General features: G+C 33.6%; 1 protein-coding gene across 1 annotated transcript in view; it reads right to left on the reverse strand.

The window, feature by feature from the left end:
• LOC109846112 (U11/U12 small nuclear ribonucleoprotein 59 kDa protein) overlaps window positions 840-15,633 on the reverse strand; it is a 20,859-nt gene continuing 6,065 nt past the window's right edge. Inside the window, exons 6-10 of the mRNA XM_020415339.1 lie at window positions 13,892-13,999; window positions 13,185-13,484; window positions 11,100-11,140; window positions 9,228-9,387; window positions 840-1,138 (exon numbers count right to left, since the gene is read on the reverse strand). Coding sequence (XP_020270928.1) covers window positions 9,309-9,387; window positions 11,100-11,140; window positions 13,185-13,484; window positions 13,892-13,999 — 528 coding nt within the window. The 3' untranslated portion in view covers window positions 840-1,138; window positions 9,228-9,308. The remainder of the gene's footprint in view (window positions 1,139-9,227; window positions 9,388-11,099; window positions 11,141-13,184; window positions 13,485-13,891; window positions 14,000-15,633) is intronic.

Genomic DNA, 15,633 nt, shown 5'->3' on the forward strand with positions numbered 1-15,633 from the left:
GTACAGATAAATGTCCTAAAGTAGCAGATAAATGCTCTAAAGTTTCAAAATGTTACACATTGATGTCATTTTGTTTACGCAATGTTGCATATAAATACCCTCGATCTGTAACTGACTTCACTTAAATACCTTAAAGTTTGTAAAAGTTACATTTTAGTGTTATGTGGTGTTTTTGGACATGTAGAGAAGCCAAATTCTTACTTAACTTTGGGGTATTTATTTACAATATGTATTTGCTCAGTTTTAAAATAGAGATCACTTGAGTCGGGGGATTTAAGTGCAATTAAACCGAGTATTAAGGGTATGCAGAAATTCGAATCTATGCTTTTCTCCCATCCGCTCATCCCCACCCTTCAGTCGCATCTCCCTTTCATTCATCCGTCCCTCTCACGCGCTCAACCTCCACTTTATACTTTAAACAAAAGTATAGCTTTTTCCAAATTTTATAGAGGACATCATCTTTACTTGTTCGTGTGGCGCATCAATCACCTGATCCACTTCGCATATCATTGGGAGATTAAGCCTTAATTGTAATTTGATCCGTATTATTTGGAAACAAACTTGTGAAATTTGACGAGTCTTACCATCCTTTCATAGGAAATCTCCTACGAGTTAAACTAAACCATCTTCAAACATCATTAAATTTTGTCTCATAAATCCATCACCCTTAGTAGGCCTATACAGCGTCCAGCTTTTATTCTATATGTACACTTGTCTGTTCTAAATTTGCTTTTTACACAAAGGTCAGTGATTTGACAAACACATCTAATCCAGATATTTTTCATTTAGAAAAGGATTTGGAACCGCCTAGCGAAAGCATTACCAGAGGCATTATCAAATGAAACAATATTTTTCATAATGACAAAATAATATCACTGCTGCAAGCGAAAATTTTTCAAATTGCAGTTACAGCTGCATTTTTAAATTTGATTAAGTTTAGTCATATTATACAGAAACGGCTAGTTATCAAAATCAGCAGGGTACTCAATACTCTTCTTAAGCACCGAAGCATGGGACAAATGATCATAAAATTATTCAAGACGAAAACCTTTATAGCTTGCAACCATTATATATATTGAAGCATAATTTATAGCTGTCAGACTCGCACCAAATTATGTAGCGATCCATAAACACAGACCTGCACACAAAAGCAAGCTTGTTCAACATACAAGCAGATTAAATACAAAAAAAAAGCGAGCAAACAAAAACAAGGTAATTGAATGAAAAATAAGCAATAAAATAAAAACATAAGCCTAGTTCCAGAAAGATAAGACTGTATAACTTAACAGCAGCTCGATGGTTAGAGCAGTACCAAAAGAAAATCCAAGTTTTTTTTAGTGGCCAAGGAGAATCCAGGAAGATGACTCAAAAATACTAACCGGAAAGACAAGAAATGCAAATGAAGCACATTATGTTCTCTCAGAACAACGAGAATGTTGAAGGTTTGAGAACGAATAACATATTTTAATAAGGGTAAAGAGAATTGCAAGTAACATAAGGGACAAAGAAGATAGATATCTTTTATAAACTTCAAGGAAGCTCAACGGATAAACTTCAAGGAAGCTCAACAGATTAATAAAAGTGCAGCTGAGTACCAATTTGATGCCTTGCTGATACAATACAATGGTTTCTGTATGTGTATCACGTTACTCACCATCCCTCAGAAAAATTCACTAGCCATGGTTGTTAGCATACCAAAATATCTTCCTCTGGACCTCAATAGACTAGTTCCAGGCTAACTAAGAACAGGGCATTTTAATTACCTTGTGAACACTCAACAGAACTGATTTTTGACATCTTAGACGGAAAGGAAAATCCAAATCAAAGCAGAATTCCCCTAAATCATCTTTGTATGAGGAAAACTCAGAACACCATAACAACGTAGTTTAGCTCATCCTAAGGAGGAAGATACCCTCTAATTAGCTGCATTGGTATTTAGTCGGAACTATAGCAGAACTTATTAAATGCATACTACATTATTACTACCATTATGGTTTCACCCCTTAATTTATGCTAATACATTGCTTATTTGCACTGCTCAGTTCTTAATTTATGCACTCAAACCATTTTTCTATGTAAAAAAAAGAATAGTTTCCCTCTGAAGTCTGAACATAGATTTGTTATTTCAAGTTCATGGATATACTAAAAGGTTCTCTTTCCAAATCTTGTTGAAATTTAGCAACAGACGAAATGTGCTAAAAAATTGTCAAAAAGTACACTCGAGCAATGACACTTGCATAAAATGTAGTATGATGATGATGTGATGCAGGATCAACAAGAGACTGAATCATTAACTCAGATTTGTTGATATGCATGTTTTAATGTTAGAGGAGAATGTTTCGAGAAGAAATTGAATTCTAAAAAGTTGTTTGACGTGAACGAAGGTTAGCGAAATATCGTACAAACTATTTTCTGGAGAAAAAGTAATCAATTGACAATTATATCAAACAAAGTTAAGTTTAAGTTCAAGTTTTTTATTCTAATAGATCGATATAACAAGAAACAATGAATTTAGGGCTTCATCAACGAATTTAGGGCTTCATTAGGAATTCAAATCGGTTCAACCTGTGTATTGTTGATATGCTAGCTTTTTGCTACGAAAGAATACAATAAAAATTATATGAAAACAAAAAAAGGAAGGTTTCATATCTTTTCACGTGTGACTTCACACTCTAGATTTCACTTCACATGGGTGCTGAATTTCATAATCAAACCACAAACTAATCACAGGTTAGTTGAACAGAGGAAAATGCTTCTCAAAGAGGAAGAAGCATTTTTAGTTTAATAATTCATCCTTTTCAAAAGAGTCATGGAAATGTGTGTGAGACAAAGAATAATAGGTCTCATATGACATACGTCGACAGATTACACAATGATGTGTCTGAAGCTCAACTAGTCGCATATTATGGTTTTTTTTCTTTATTACTTTATGCACAAATATAATAGAATCCCCCCCCAACCCCCCCCCCCCCCACCCCCCAATCACTAATATTGTTTTTATGTAACTAAAACATGCATTTTTTTTTTTGCTAATTGTACTAGGACCAATATACTAGAAATGTACTAGGACACATGTACTTGAAAGGAAAACATAACACTAAATATAACTTCAAATTACCTCTAAAGATAACATCAAATATTCTCTAAAATTGAAAACTATCTAACTAAAACTGAAAATCGATCTAACAAAATATTCAACTAAAATATCTAAACTAAGATCTCTATCCTGTTCAAAGTTTTAATTTGCAATATTCTCATTCAATTCTGAAGCTCATTATCAGAGCCAAAAAAAAATACAATTGGAAAAAGGCGGGTTTATCAGTACTTGATATCAACTCTAGTAAACAATGATAAACTTGTCTTTCTGCTCGAAATGTATAAACATTGTCTGTTCCTCATGCCAGGGCCTTTATTAGCACTAGCTCTGAATGAAGTGAATGAAAAAACTATTATACTTCCGAACATTCTTATGAAATCTTTTGCTCGAGTAAGAGTGGATGCCTCTTAAGAGTAAAGAGTAGGATGAACATGCATTGAACCGATTTGATGTAAGTCATGTAACTTTAAGTCTGAAGGATTATAAAATGTATTTCCTATAAAATAAACAAAGTAACAAGGGTTTAATACTGTAGACCTTGGTTTTCCATGTAATTTTGATATGGGGTACGTATCTTTATATTGATGTGGTGATTGCACAACACAAAGTAACCACTTGACTCATCATTTTATTGGACTTGGGAAGTTGTTCGAGGCATTGATACTAGAGTCAAGCCTATTGACCATGGATATATTTATATAAGGTCATTCTTCTCAAGTGAGATTGTTGTAGTAATCTTCAAAATAGTTCTTTCTTTTATGGTTTGTTGAGGTCTCTGCATTTGCTATTTTGGTAGGTAAAAGGTTTTCACATTTACAATTTAAAATCGAACACAACATTATAGATATTAAGAATATCGTCTAAAATGTGAGATATGCGATTGTATACTATTTATGTAGTATACTTTCATATTTAACACGTGGTTCACTACACTAGGTCTATCAATGATATATGTAGGTATGTATGTATATATATGAGAAAAATGGAGGAACTTTAGTATCAAACACAAATTTTGTGCTTGGTAGTAAGATCTCTCATTCCCATCCACTCTTCAACCCATATGAATGTAGTCCCCACTTGAATGAGTGGATGAGAATGTGTCACCTCACTACCAAGCACAAAAACTTGTGCTTGGTACCAAGTTCATATATATATATATATATATATATATATATAGAGAGAGAGAGAGAGAGAGAGAGATATAGAGAGAGAGAGCAATATGGAGGAACTTGGTACCACGCACAAGTTTTTGTGCTTGGTAGTGAAGTGGCACATTCTCATTCACTCATTCAAATTAGAGACCACATTCACATGGGTTAGAGAGTGGATAGGAATGAGTCACCTCACTACTAAGCACAAAAACTTGTGCTTAGTATCAAGTTCCTACATTTCTCTCTCTCTCTCTAACCCATGTGAATGTGATCCCCAATTTGAATGAGTGGATGGGAATGTAAGCACTTACTATCAAGGCACAAAACTTGTGCTTGATACCAAAGTTCTCTCGTCTCTATCTTCTGCTCTCTCCTCTAATATATATCATATATAGTATATATAAATATACATATATATATATATATATGAGATTAATGGGTGTCATATGAGAGGATTCTCTGCATATACAATGGATGTGCACAATCTCCACCAAGTGTATTTATGAGCATTCTATCTCCTACTTTATTCACTTTGGTGGAGATTGTGCCACATCATTGTATATGAGGTAATCCTCTCATATGACATATGATACCCATTAATCTATATATATAATATATATATATATATAATATATAATATATATATATATATATATATATATATATATCATATATAATGTGTTGTGTGTGTGTGTGTGTGGTGTGTGTGTGGTGAAGGAGGGAGAAGAGAGAGAACAAATGAGTTTTGTATGACATATAACAGGATTCTCTCATATATAGTGATGTTGTTAAATCTCAACCAAGTGTGGTGGACAGAGTTAAGTAATAAACAAAGAACCCCTATATTCACCTATTTGAGATTTAACCGCCACTGTAGAATCCCTCTTATGTCATATGATACCTATTATTCTTCTCTTAGGGGGGTTAATCAAATAGAACTCAAAACTAAAACTAGGATAATTTGTGGGATAAAATTTTAGTGTTAGTCAACTAGAACTAAAACTAGAATAAAATTTTACAGTGTTAGTCAATTAGAACTCTAACAAAACTAGAACTAGGATAATTATACAAAACTAACATTTTTTATTTTTCTATATAAAAATGAGAGTTCTAGTCTCTCAAACTATTCCAAGTTTTAGTTTGGAATTAGATGGTACAAAACTAGAACTCCTATTTGTTTTATTATTTTTCATTTTTTATATTTCTTTTTTCATTTACTTTTTTCCTACTATGGTCATCATCATCATCAGACCATGCCGACAAATTAGATCTCGTCTCCTCTTAGTCATATATGATATTTTCTTTTTCACGGAATATTATAATTATATAATTAATTAAAAGTAAAGATTGTATCAATCCATAATTTATTAAATAATAAAATTGAGAGATAAGGGAAAGATATCTCGGGGAGCAGAAAAGGAAGAACAATGTAAAATTTTTTAGACTTGTACTATAATAATAATTAAAAAATAAAAAAGCTACAACATATATTATAATAATTATTATCAATAGCTTATAATCTAACTAAAAGTTATTAATAATAAATAATATTTTCGTAAACAATTATCAATCAATAATAAGTTTAAAATACTTATATTCTCAAAATACATAACTAAATACTTCATGATTATAAATACTTATCTCACGTTATTTTATCAAAATATCCTGCTTCACAAAATTGTTCCTATTTATCCTATTGAAATATCCCATTAGTAAAAAATTGTTCCATTTTAACAATTATCTAACTTCGCATGAAAATATTCCAGTTGACTAACACCCCTCAGACACAAATTTCTTGGGCTTTTTCCTTGATAAGGAATTATTAAACTAAAAATGTGACTTCTTTAAGAAGCATCTTCCTCGTTCAACTAACTTGTGATTAGTTACTGGTTTGATTGTGAAATCCATCATCCATGTGAAGGCAAATCTAAGGTATAAATACTCTCAGGAAAAGGTGTGAAACCTTCCTATCTTCTTATTTTTAATAAATTTTATGTTGTCCTTTTATAGCAAAAAGTTTGCCTATCAACAATAATAAGTTGAGCTGATTTGAAATCCTTTATGAAAGCCCTAAATCCAGCACTCCAACACAATGATGAATCGCTAAATTTGAGTTATGATTGTTGTATACTATTTATGTACTATACTTCTATATAATACAACACTTTCAATCCACCGCACTAGGTCTACAAATAATACGCACACAGATAGTTGGATTGTAAAACCTATTGGCATGCGTTTGAGCTGAAAAAACATTTTTATGAATCAGAAGAGGGAAGCAAATGAATAAATCAAATATTGAGGCATTCACATTTGTATTCGTTTAAAATCTTCGCATTTGAACTCGAACTCAAATTCAGATCTTCTTCTTTCAAATGTGAATATCTTTTAATAATCATTGAAAACCGTCAAACATGAAAAATATGATGATCGAACTTAATACTCAATGTACGGTTATAACATTAGTTGATTAAGAAGATTTTATTTCACTAAAGAGATACTTTCATTTGATTAAAAAATTTTATTTGTTAATGACATTTTAATTCTTATTCGAAACTATTCCTCTATATAATGAAATATAACTATGTAATTTGAATATTTTGGTTTCAAAATTTATTTGGAAATATTATGTCTCTAAAAATATTAAGATAATATCATGTGCATCATGTGTATAATAACAAAAACTATAAACGTGTAAATCTTAAACAACCATTCGATAAACAAATATGTGAAGGTTCATATTTGTTTCTTAAATGCCCTTTCCAATCAAATACATATAAATATTGAACTAATTGATAATTATTCGATCACCATTCACGCCTAGGACTCAAGGACTCCTACAAATCAAGTAGATATATCTAAAGACATTAAATCAAACAACTAAACAATAAAATTCTAGAAATAAACTCTATTTTGACTTGTTGATCCCGATCAATTTACTCGCTGTAAAACCTCACCATACTAAATTTAGTTGATAATCTTACAAAAGATTTTTCAACATTCTCAAATGACCAATATTGCACGATCCTGATTAACCTTATAAGTTGTATAATCTCAACAACATACACTGATGAGTGACATGCATGATATTTTCAGTAAATTTGAAGGGTTATTTGCATATGTACCTCTTAAATCAGGGGTATCTGCAACCCAAATCATAGTATTTGCAAAATTGCCCCTCAAATCATCAACTTTGTGAAAAAATATCCTTAAAATCAGCAAATCATCAACTTGATGCTAAATATTTAACTATTTTGTTTGATAATTTTTTGTTTGATAATTTTTACATTGTGATTACAAATTACCTTATCAAAGTTGATGATTAACTGCTTTAAGCGTATTTTTTTCCAATCTTGAAGATTTGAGGGATAGTTTTGCAAATACTGATATTTGGAGGATATTTTTGCAAATACCCATGATTTAAGGGGTATATATATGCAAATAACCCAAATTTAAATTGCATCGCAATTTGCGACACAACAATTGTACTTTCTTCAAGCTTGTCTTCTAGGAGGGAACAACTACAAAGGAGCATATTCTTTTGGTGACAACTCGATAAATAGAAAGATCATATCCAAATATGGAAATGACTATGATGACGGCTAATTCCGATAAGGGTGAAATTAGTGACATTACGACTTTGAAGGACGTAGAATGATCTCATCAAGTAGCTATTTCAACTAATTTCAACTATATGGACAGGCAGATATTAATTTCTTTGGGTGAGGACAGCATCTGCTTCTTTGTCACATAGAGATGTTATTGGAGATATTGATTCATCCGGTGATAAAACAGTTTCTATTATGGACTCCCCTGTCTCCAGGAGAGAGAAAGACTGTATCTATTTTAATAATTTCAGATTTACTGATAAAGAATATAGGAGCTTAGACAACAAAAGATGTTAAGGTAGATGTGTTTGTGACGGAGCCTTTGGCACAAATGACAAAGGTAGTGGATATGATGATCATGGTAGCGGTGATAATGAATTAACAGAGAGGCAGCAGAATGGACATATGTGCTAAACAAATCATCATGCATAACCATGTTTGACAATGGTAGCAATTATTCTTTCACCAATAAAGAGCATCTCCAACTAACCTATATTTGTCATGAAAGCATTTCTTTTCATTCAACCAAAGAAAATAAGAAGGAAAAAGAGTCTTCAAGCTGAATCCCAATCCTCATCCCTGCAATAATTATTCTCGAAACACTATTTACCAGAATTCGCTAACTATAAAAATATATTTTATGTAAAAATAAGCTGTAGAGTTAAATCGTGCAGGCTAGTTAGACATAAAGTCCATCAGCCTAGCAGTACTCAAGGACATATGTTCTTAGTATTGACCATGACAAACCCAACTGGGGACAAGAAACGAAGTTTAGGTTGGCAAACTAATCATCCTTGCCCATAAAGCGATGGTTTGGGTCAAGGTCGGGCCATATAAATCAGACCCAGATCCTACCCAGTCTAATATGAGTGTATTTAACTTTTTAATATATACGCATTTGTTAGAGAGAGTGGTCTGCGTATTGAAGAGGTCATGATCCAGTTTTATGTCTCAGGATAAAATAAGTCCACCAGCCAAACAGCACTAAAGGACTCATTTTCTTAGTATCATCCATGAGTCCATGACAAACCAAACTACGGACTAATAAGCCAAGTTTACGTTGGTAAGAGAAGAACAAAATTCCTGTAGCTGACCACAAAAATTTGGGATAAAAGCTTTGTTGTTGTAGCTGTAGGCCAGACAATCAAAGTGTAAGATTTATAAAGTAAGAATACTATAAACAATTTTAGTCACTTCCAATCTCACATAACTTGAGCTAATCTAAGCCAATTTTCGTTACTCATACTAGTATATACACAACCTGCTTACAATTTTCTAGAGAAACTTTCTCTCATCAGTTCAGAAATTAACAATTTTATATTATCAACAGCATTGAAACAAAAATTTAAACTTCTTGAAGTATTGCCATACCTTGAGTTTTGAGAAGAAGCTTTCATAAGAAGCCAAAGAGAGGATACCGAAGTAGAGCCACACGCTCACGCCAATCACGTATTACTTAGGGTCAACAAGATAAGATGCCCAAACATCATTTGCAGGTGGTGCTGGCTGAACCCAGTGACCAGGTATCCGGCTGCATGCAATTTCCAACCATAAGAAGCTAAGAAACAGATATAGAAGAGATTTGCATAAGATTCATGAGAATGAAGGCTAGTGAAAAGATATAAAAGTGCGATTTATAAAGTAGTGCACATGTGCTTCAAAGATCATGTGGGTCGTACCTAGCAAATCATATCACATTCATCTCATATAATCTATTTAAATCTATGGGAATCTGGGACTGGAAGTTGTCTCCTTGGATGCATTCATGTAAACTACACAACCAGAAAAGGTAAGCTTGCAGCTTATCGACTGGCCAGCTGGTTCTTGAGCTCCTGTGGTATGAGCCCCTCTTACAATGTTGTTGTTTAAGAATCTGACAGGTGGATATTAGACAACCATTGGAAAAAGTTGGTTCATTAATTTGCAAAGCTTCACCTTTATGTTACACTCCATACCAAATCTCCACTATGATTAGACAAAGGCTTGGTCAATGAGGAGGAGGAAGATTATAATGTAATATTAAGTCATCAGAAGGTATCACCCAATCCCTGTTTACCTTGCAGATGACTAGATAACTTTCAAACTGGGTATCACAGCTATAAATTTTCCAGCATATTAACCTAATTAAATGTCTGAATTTTCAGCATTAGAGTCCTCGTCAATGCCACCCATGTGTTAAAATGGGGAAAAAGATAAGCAGAAAGCTTAAAGTATCCACTTCAGAGGCCGCATTGGCGCCAAGGCAGCTGCTCAAGAAAGCTTAAAGCCCTATCAGCCGCCTGATGGTGCTAGCTTTTGTTGGTTGTTAGAGAATCATTCAATCTTAGTTCTTTACCTAATTTACATGTTTCCTTCATTTTCTAAACAAGTAGAATCATAAGGTCTACGGAGACTATTCATGAGCAGGGACTATTGACGAGCAACATAGTGCAAACTAGCGCAAGTTACCATAATTTTACATGAAAAAGATTATCATGCTAACTTTTTAGAAAAAAACATAGGAAAAAACACATTGGAAGCACTTGGCTTGGAGTTGAAAATGGAAATTGACAGGGGAGCAGCATGGAAGACTTAGAACAAAGTGGATGATCAGATTTACCATATAAGTCCAATTTCACTCTTTATAACTATGACTGAAAGTATGGCATATGGCTAGGAGATAATGGGAGTGAGTTTAAAACGAAAATGTTGTAAGAGTGAACTTTTTATTACTTCCTGCATATTATTTTGGAACATAAACTCCTTAAAAGTAGGGAAACGTAATCAGGCCTAAGCAGTAAGCAGAGTAGCCAAACAAGTTGAAACCATGATGAACCTTTTAAATTCCCCAGAGACCAATTCTTAAGAAACTAATTTCACAACAGTTAAAAAAGTAAGTGACTATGCTGAAAGTGACTTGGGCTCCATAACCACCTACATTGAACACGCCTTAAGGACTTGGGCTCCATAACCACCTACATTGAACACGCCTTAAGGACATTTACAGGAAGTAAAGAGAAAAAGAAACAAGACTATTTCATAAAATACTGTAAGATGTCTGGATAACAAAATGAATTAACAAAATGTAATTATAATGGCTAAGCAGATGGCACGTTTAGAAAGAAAGGCCATAAAAGAAACTTATCCCAGGCTGTGTTTTGAATAAAAAAATGAATTAACAAGAATTTTGTTTTCCGAAAGTACAAATGAAAATTACATAGGTCAAGTAAAAGGTATTCATGTTTTCTAGATATACATGCACACCTTCCTCCTGGTCTGATGTAAGCATCCCACATTCTTCTGACCTGCAGACAAAGAATTCAGAATCAGGAAAGAATACACATGAAACTTACAGAACTCTTTGAAATCACACAATAATTTCAAGAAAGGTTTCTGAGGTGAAGAACATGGAAAACTAGTTCTGGTTACCTTAGCCATTATTACTTACAGTCCTACCAGTGATGACACCTAAATAAACAAGGAAAATACAAAATTTTCCCAAAAGCACGAAAAAGAATAAATAATAGAGTTGACAATATCATTTGCATAACCTGAAGTAAACTTACACAAGCATCTGCTATATCGTGCATTTGACTAAGAAAAAACTGCTAGAGAACATGAAATAACAAAGCAGATAGGAAACATTTGAAAAGAACAATATTATTTGTAAAAAATCGTTATAGATGTAAGAAGCCATTCTAATTATATTCAATTAAATCAAATTGATTCATAGTTTGAAAAGAATTTGCATTTTTGCATGAAAATGAAACTTTCGTTAATCAGCAACAAGATCTTCAAAGATTACAACAAAAGCTCAAAAAGATCAGTTATGTATGAAAATGAAAACTTTTGTTCACCAGCAACAAGACCTTCAAAGATAACAAAATCTCAGAAGAATTTTAACAGATGATTTTATATACTTCAAATTGTTCAAAAATATCCACCATAACATGATCACAATCCAGGAACCTCTGATAGACATTCATTCCACTCTCTTACACATTCAGAATCAGGTTCAAGGAAGCCTAAAGAAAATGGTTCAGAAAGTCACTTTTCATGCATTAATTGTTCCTAAAAGAGATTATTTTTTTAAAGTTTAATTCAGTTCAGATCACTGAACAGTGTGGATACCCTACTTTTAACCTCTTTGGTGCTCATCTGCTGATTTTTTTTTTAATAATTGCCACTCATGTACTATTCATTGCTTATTTTCTGATTTACTTTTATTTCTATTTTTCTTCTCCTTTATTTATTTTTTGACTTAAAATCTGATCTTTGTTAATAAAAGTAGGATGGTCATTTTGCCTTAAGAGAACTTCATCATCAATTGATCTTTGTTATCTTCTTTTGCATGATCCGACCTCTACATAACAATCTTAGCAAAATGACCATACTACTATTTCAATCTTGAATGTCCTTCCAAGTCGATTTCAACAAATAGTTTGAAGACCAAGTACCAAACTATTTGATAATTATCAGGAACCAAATAGTTTGAAATAGTTGTATAGGAGGTGACCAAAAACCTCCATGTTATGACATCTAAAAGTTACCATCTTCCACCCACGAGTCAGGGTTAGATAATTTCTCAGTTATCAGTTTCACAACTTTCTATGTTTAGTTTGCAGGACTCTAATTTAAGGAGACTAGTTAATGATGCACAGTCAGAATTTAGGTTTCTGCATACATTTATTTGCTAGTAAAGCCTTCCCAACCCTTTTTGTACATTACAAATTTACCCTGACCAACTTCCTACCCCACCCAAGGAAAAAAAGAACACACAGATATACCATCACACTCAAAAAAGAAAGAGGGAGAAGAAAAAAAGAAAGACATAACATCATCCACATTTACAAAGGAAAAGAACCTGCAAAGTTGTGATGTTAAATTCCACAACAGTAATCTAGCACAAAAGATAAATGGAACTGTAAGTTCTGAGACGAAAATGATAAACGAATACCATATGAGGATGACAGAACATAGATAAAGATAAATAGACTGCAATAAAAAAGAGAAAAAAACATGCAACAATAAAGGTCAGAGATCAAAATAGACTGCAACAACAGGAGATCAAATTGCAAGGTTCTGGTAATGAAAAAGCTGAAGATGTGACCAAGAAACCATACTTATAACTACCGATATTAATAAGAAGGAAAATCTATGACCATGCTCGGATTCACTTAACTTATTGACAACCTCTAAGACATGAAATCTAATGTTGATCACAAAGCCATCGAAAGTCAAAATACTAGTCTATTGGTCACTAAAGTGATTAGGTAGTGTAAGTTATCATCAATGATGTAGGAGTTTTCCATGTATGACACCAGGAAGAACCATCACGAGAGAAATTACCTCGATTAGAGTTCCCATATCATTGCTGCTTCCATGATAATAATGATAAAACTCATATGGCAGATTGACAATAGAGTCATAACCGCTTGCAGATACTTGTCCTTCGTTTTTCTGTGGGTCAGCCTTCAGGTTCATGTCTATGCTTGAGCTTCTTTCATTTTCAATCTCATTGAACAGGTCTTTATCTGATGATTCCTCGCCTTTGTTGTCACTTAGTCGACAGCTCGTATCAAGAATACTTTTCTGAGATAACTCAGCTGTGGCAATAGCATCCTTAGCAGCAGCCGTGTCAGCCGCAGATTTGGAAATGTTATGACAATGGAATTAGAAAGTGGTATGATTTGATAATTCTAAAAGGATTTGAGTACGAACCATATTATGATCAAACTTTAATGCCAAATAAATTATCAACTTGATTTTTCTTTCAATTTCTTTTATATTTTGACTTGGTCTTGATAATTTCAATTATTACAATTTCAGATGGGTACATTTCATTATTATAGAAGGTTTAGAAGCTTAAACCACTATGTGATGAAGCCCAAATGCCAAACAATTAATATGAATCCTTTTCTATTATTAAGTTAAGACAGCATATTGTATCTGCCTCTAGCGAATCAGAGGGAATGAGCTCTTCACTTCCGATTATAAATCAGAATTTACAAGATATCAGAGCCTGCACTTACTTCTTGTCTCAGTTGACACACTACCTTTGGTAGAATGAGCTCTTCAACAAGTACAAGAGCTCTCCGCAAATGGAACATGTTAACTTGTAAGTTCACTTGTGCAAAAGGTGTGAAGTAGGAAAAAGCAGCAAACTGAGGTGAAGATGAGGAGAATAACAAGCAAGACAGAAGGGAGCATGTCACTCATAAGCAAAATGTTACACTCTAGATGGCGAGATATAACTTGAAAGTTGAAACCCCACTCATACCAAAGGTGTTGATGCAGGACAAGATGCTAAGAGATCACTAATGCAATACGAGTTCAAGCAAGGACATGGATGAAATCAAATATGGGGTCAAACTGAATGTATGCAACAAAATATGAATGCAAATCCTAATGATCAATCACTAAATACAGATGCAACCTAGAAGATGTGATGAGTACCCATGCAACAAGATCCAAGTTATAACAATAATCAAAATAATTAACTTTAGGTCAATAGAGATGCAAGAGTATCAGTTGTAGTCAGAGCTTGGTTAGGATTCACCTGAAAGAGTGAACAACGCATACCCAAAGCATTTCAGATCTGAATAGAGACTAAGATTGACGGTTCATTGCAATGCAAAGAATTGGGAATAAACTACAGGATTGAGATAAAGCTATAATATCCAACAGTTGAAGTTGATTCTACCAAGTACCTGTAAACAATCACACGGGTATCCAAAATACACTCAAATATCGGTAATTATAAATCAGAAAGTTCCTGTTCGGATCGAGATGGAGTGTTCGCTGCTGTATATACGAACTGAATGAGCTGTCAGAATGTCTGAGGGTCGAGGTAGAAGTCAGAGGAGGAGGAGGTCAAGGTTGAGGCTCTGATCATCTGATGAGGGTCGAAGATGAGGAAATGCTGGCAGCAAAGACAGATATGCAGTCATGATGGAGGGATCACAAGAGGGGAGGCAGAACTGATCGCGTCATGGTCAGAGGTAGAACTGTAAGTAGAGCAGAGAGAGGGAGGTGGCAGAGGCAAATTCGAGTTAAGGTTAACTTTGGACTTCAGATCAAGGGCTGACATTAAAAGTAGGTTTATATGGATGGGTAGGATTGGGAACTTGCATGCCAAATAAGTTTTGCAGCACACATGCAATAAAATAGCAACTCACATGCCAGTAGGGTTCTCTCAAGAAACGTTTCATAAAATCACAAATCATCAGCTGTCATTTCTCTGAGAATACAATCCTACTTAAAAGAAAACCAAACAGACAACTAATTAGGAAATAGAATAAAATCCTAAACAACAAAGGATCATAATATCAAACCTAAGGATCACATGGAATCAAAACAAATCCAAAAATATCTTTCCACATTTTATTCTTTCAATAAAATCTTCTCTGCTTCCAATTAGGTGTGAAGTAGGAAAAAGCAGCAACTCGGGATGAAGATGAGGAGAATGACGAGGAAGACAGAAGGGAACACGTGACTTACAAGCAAAATATTACACGCTAGACGGAGAAGAGAGAGCAAAATCATAAGAAGAGTGCTTTAGTACTACAAGATCCAAAGAGCACAAAAAAAGTCTCAACATCTTATATATGCAATAAGTCATTTACTACAGAAGAAAGGTATATATCAGCCACCATCAAGATGTAGACAACTACCAATAAGACCAGCAATAATATATGCAAAGAGACATGGAAGCACATTATTCTGAAATAATGCTGTGTATAGTTCAAGATGCTGAACTCTTTGAAAAGAAGGGAAGAAAAGAAAGTATTTATCAAAT

This window comes from Asparagus officinalis, chromosome 6 (genome assembly GCF_001876935.1).
Source record: "Asparagus officinalis chromosome 6, Aspof.V1, whole genome shotgun sequence".
In the NCBI taxonomy this organism is placed as follows: Eukaryota; Viridiplantae; Streptophyta; class Magnoliopsida; order Asparagales; family Asparagaceae; genus Asparagus; species Asparagus officinalis.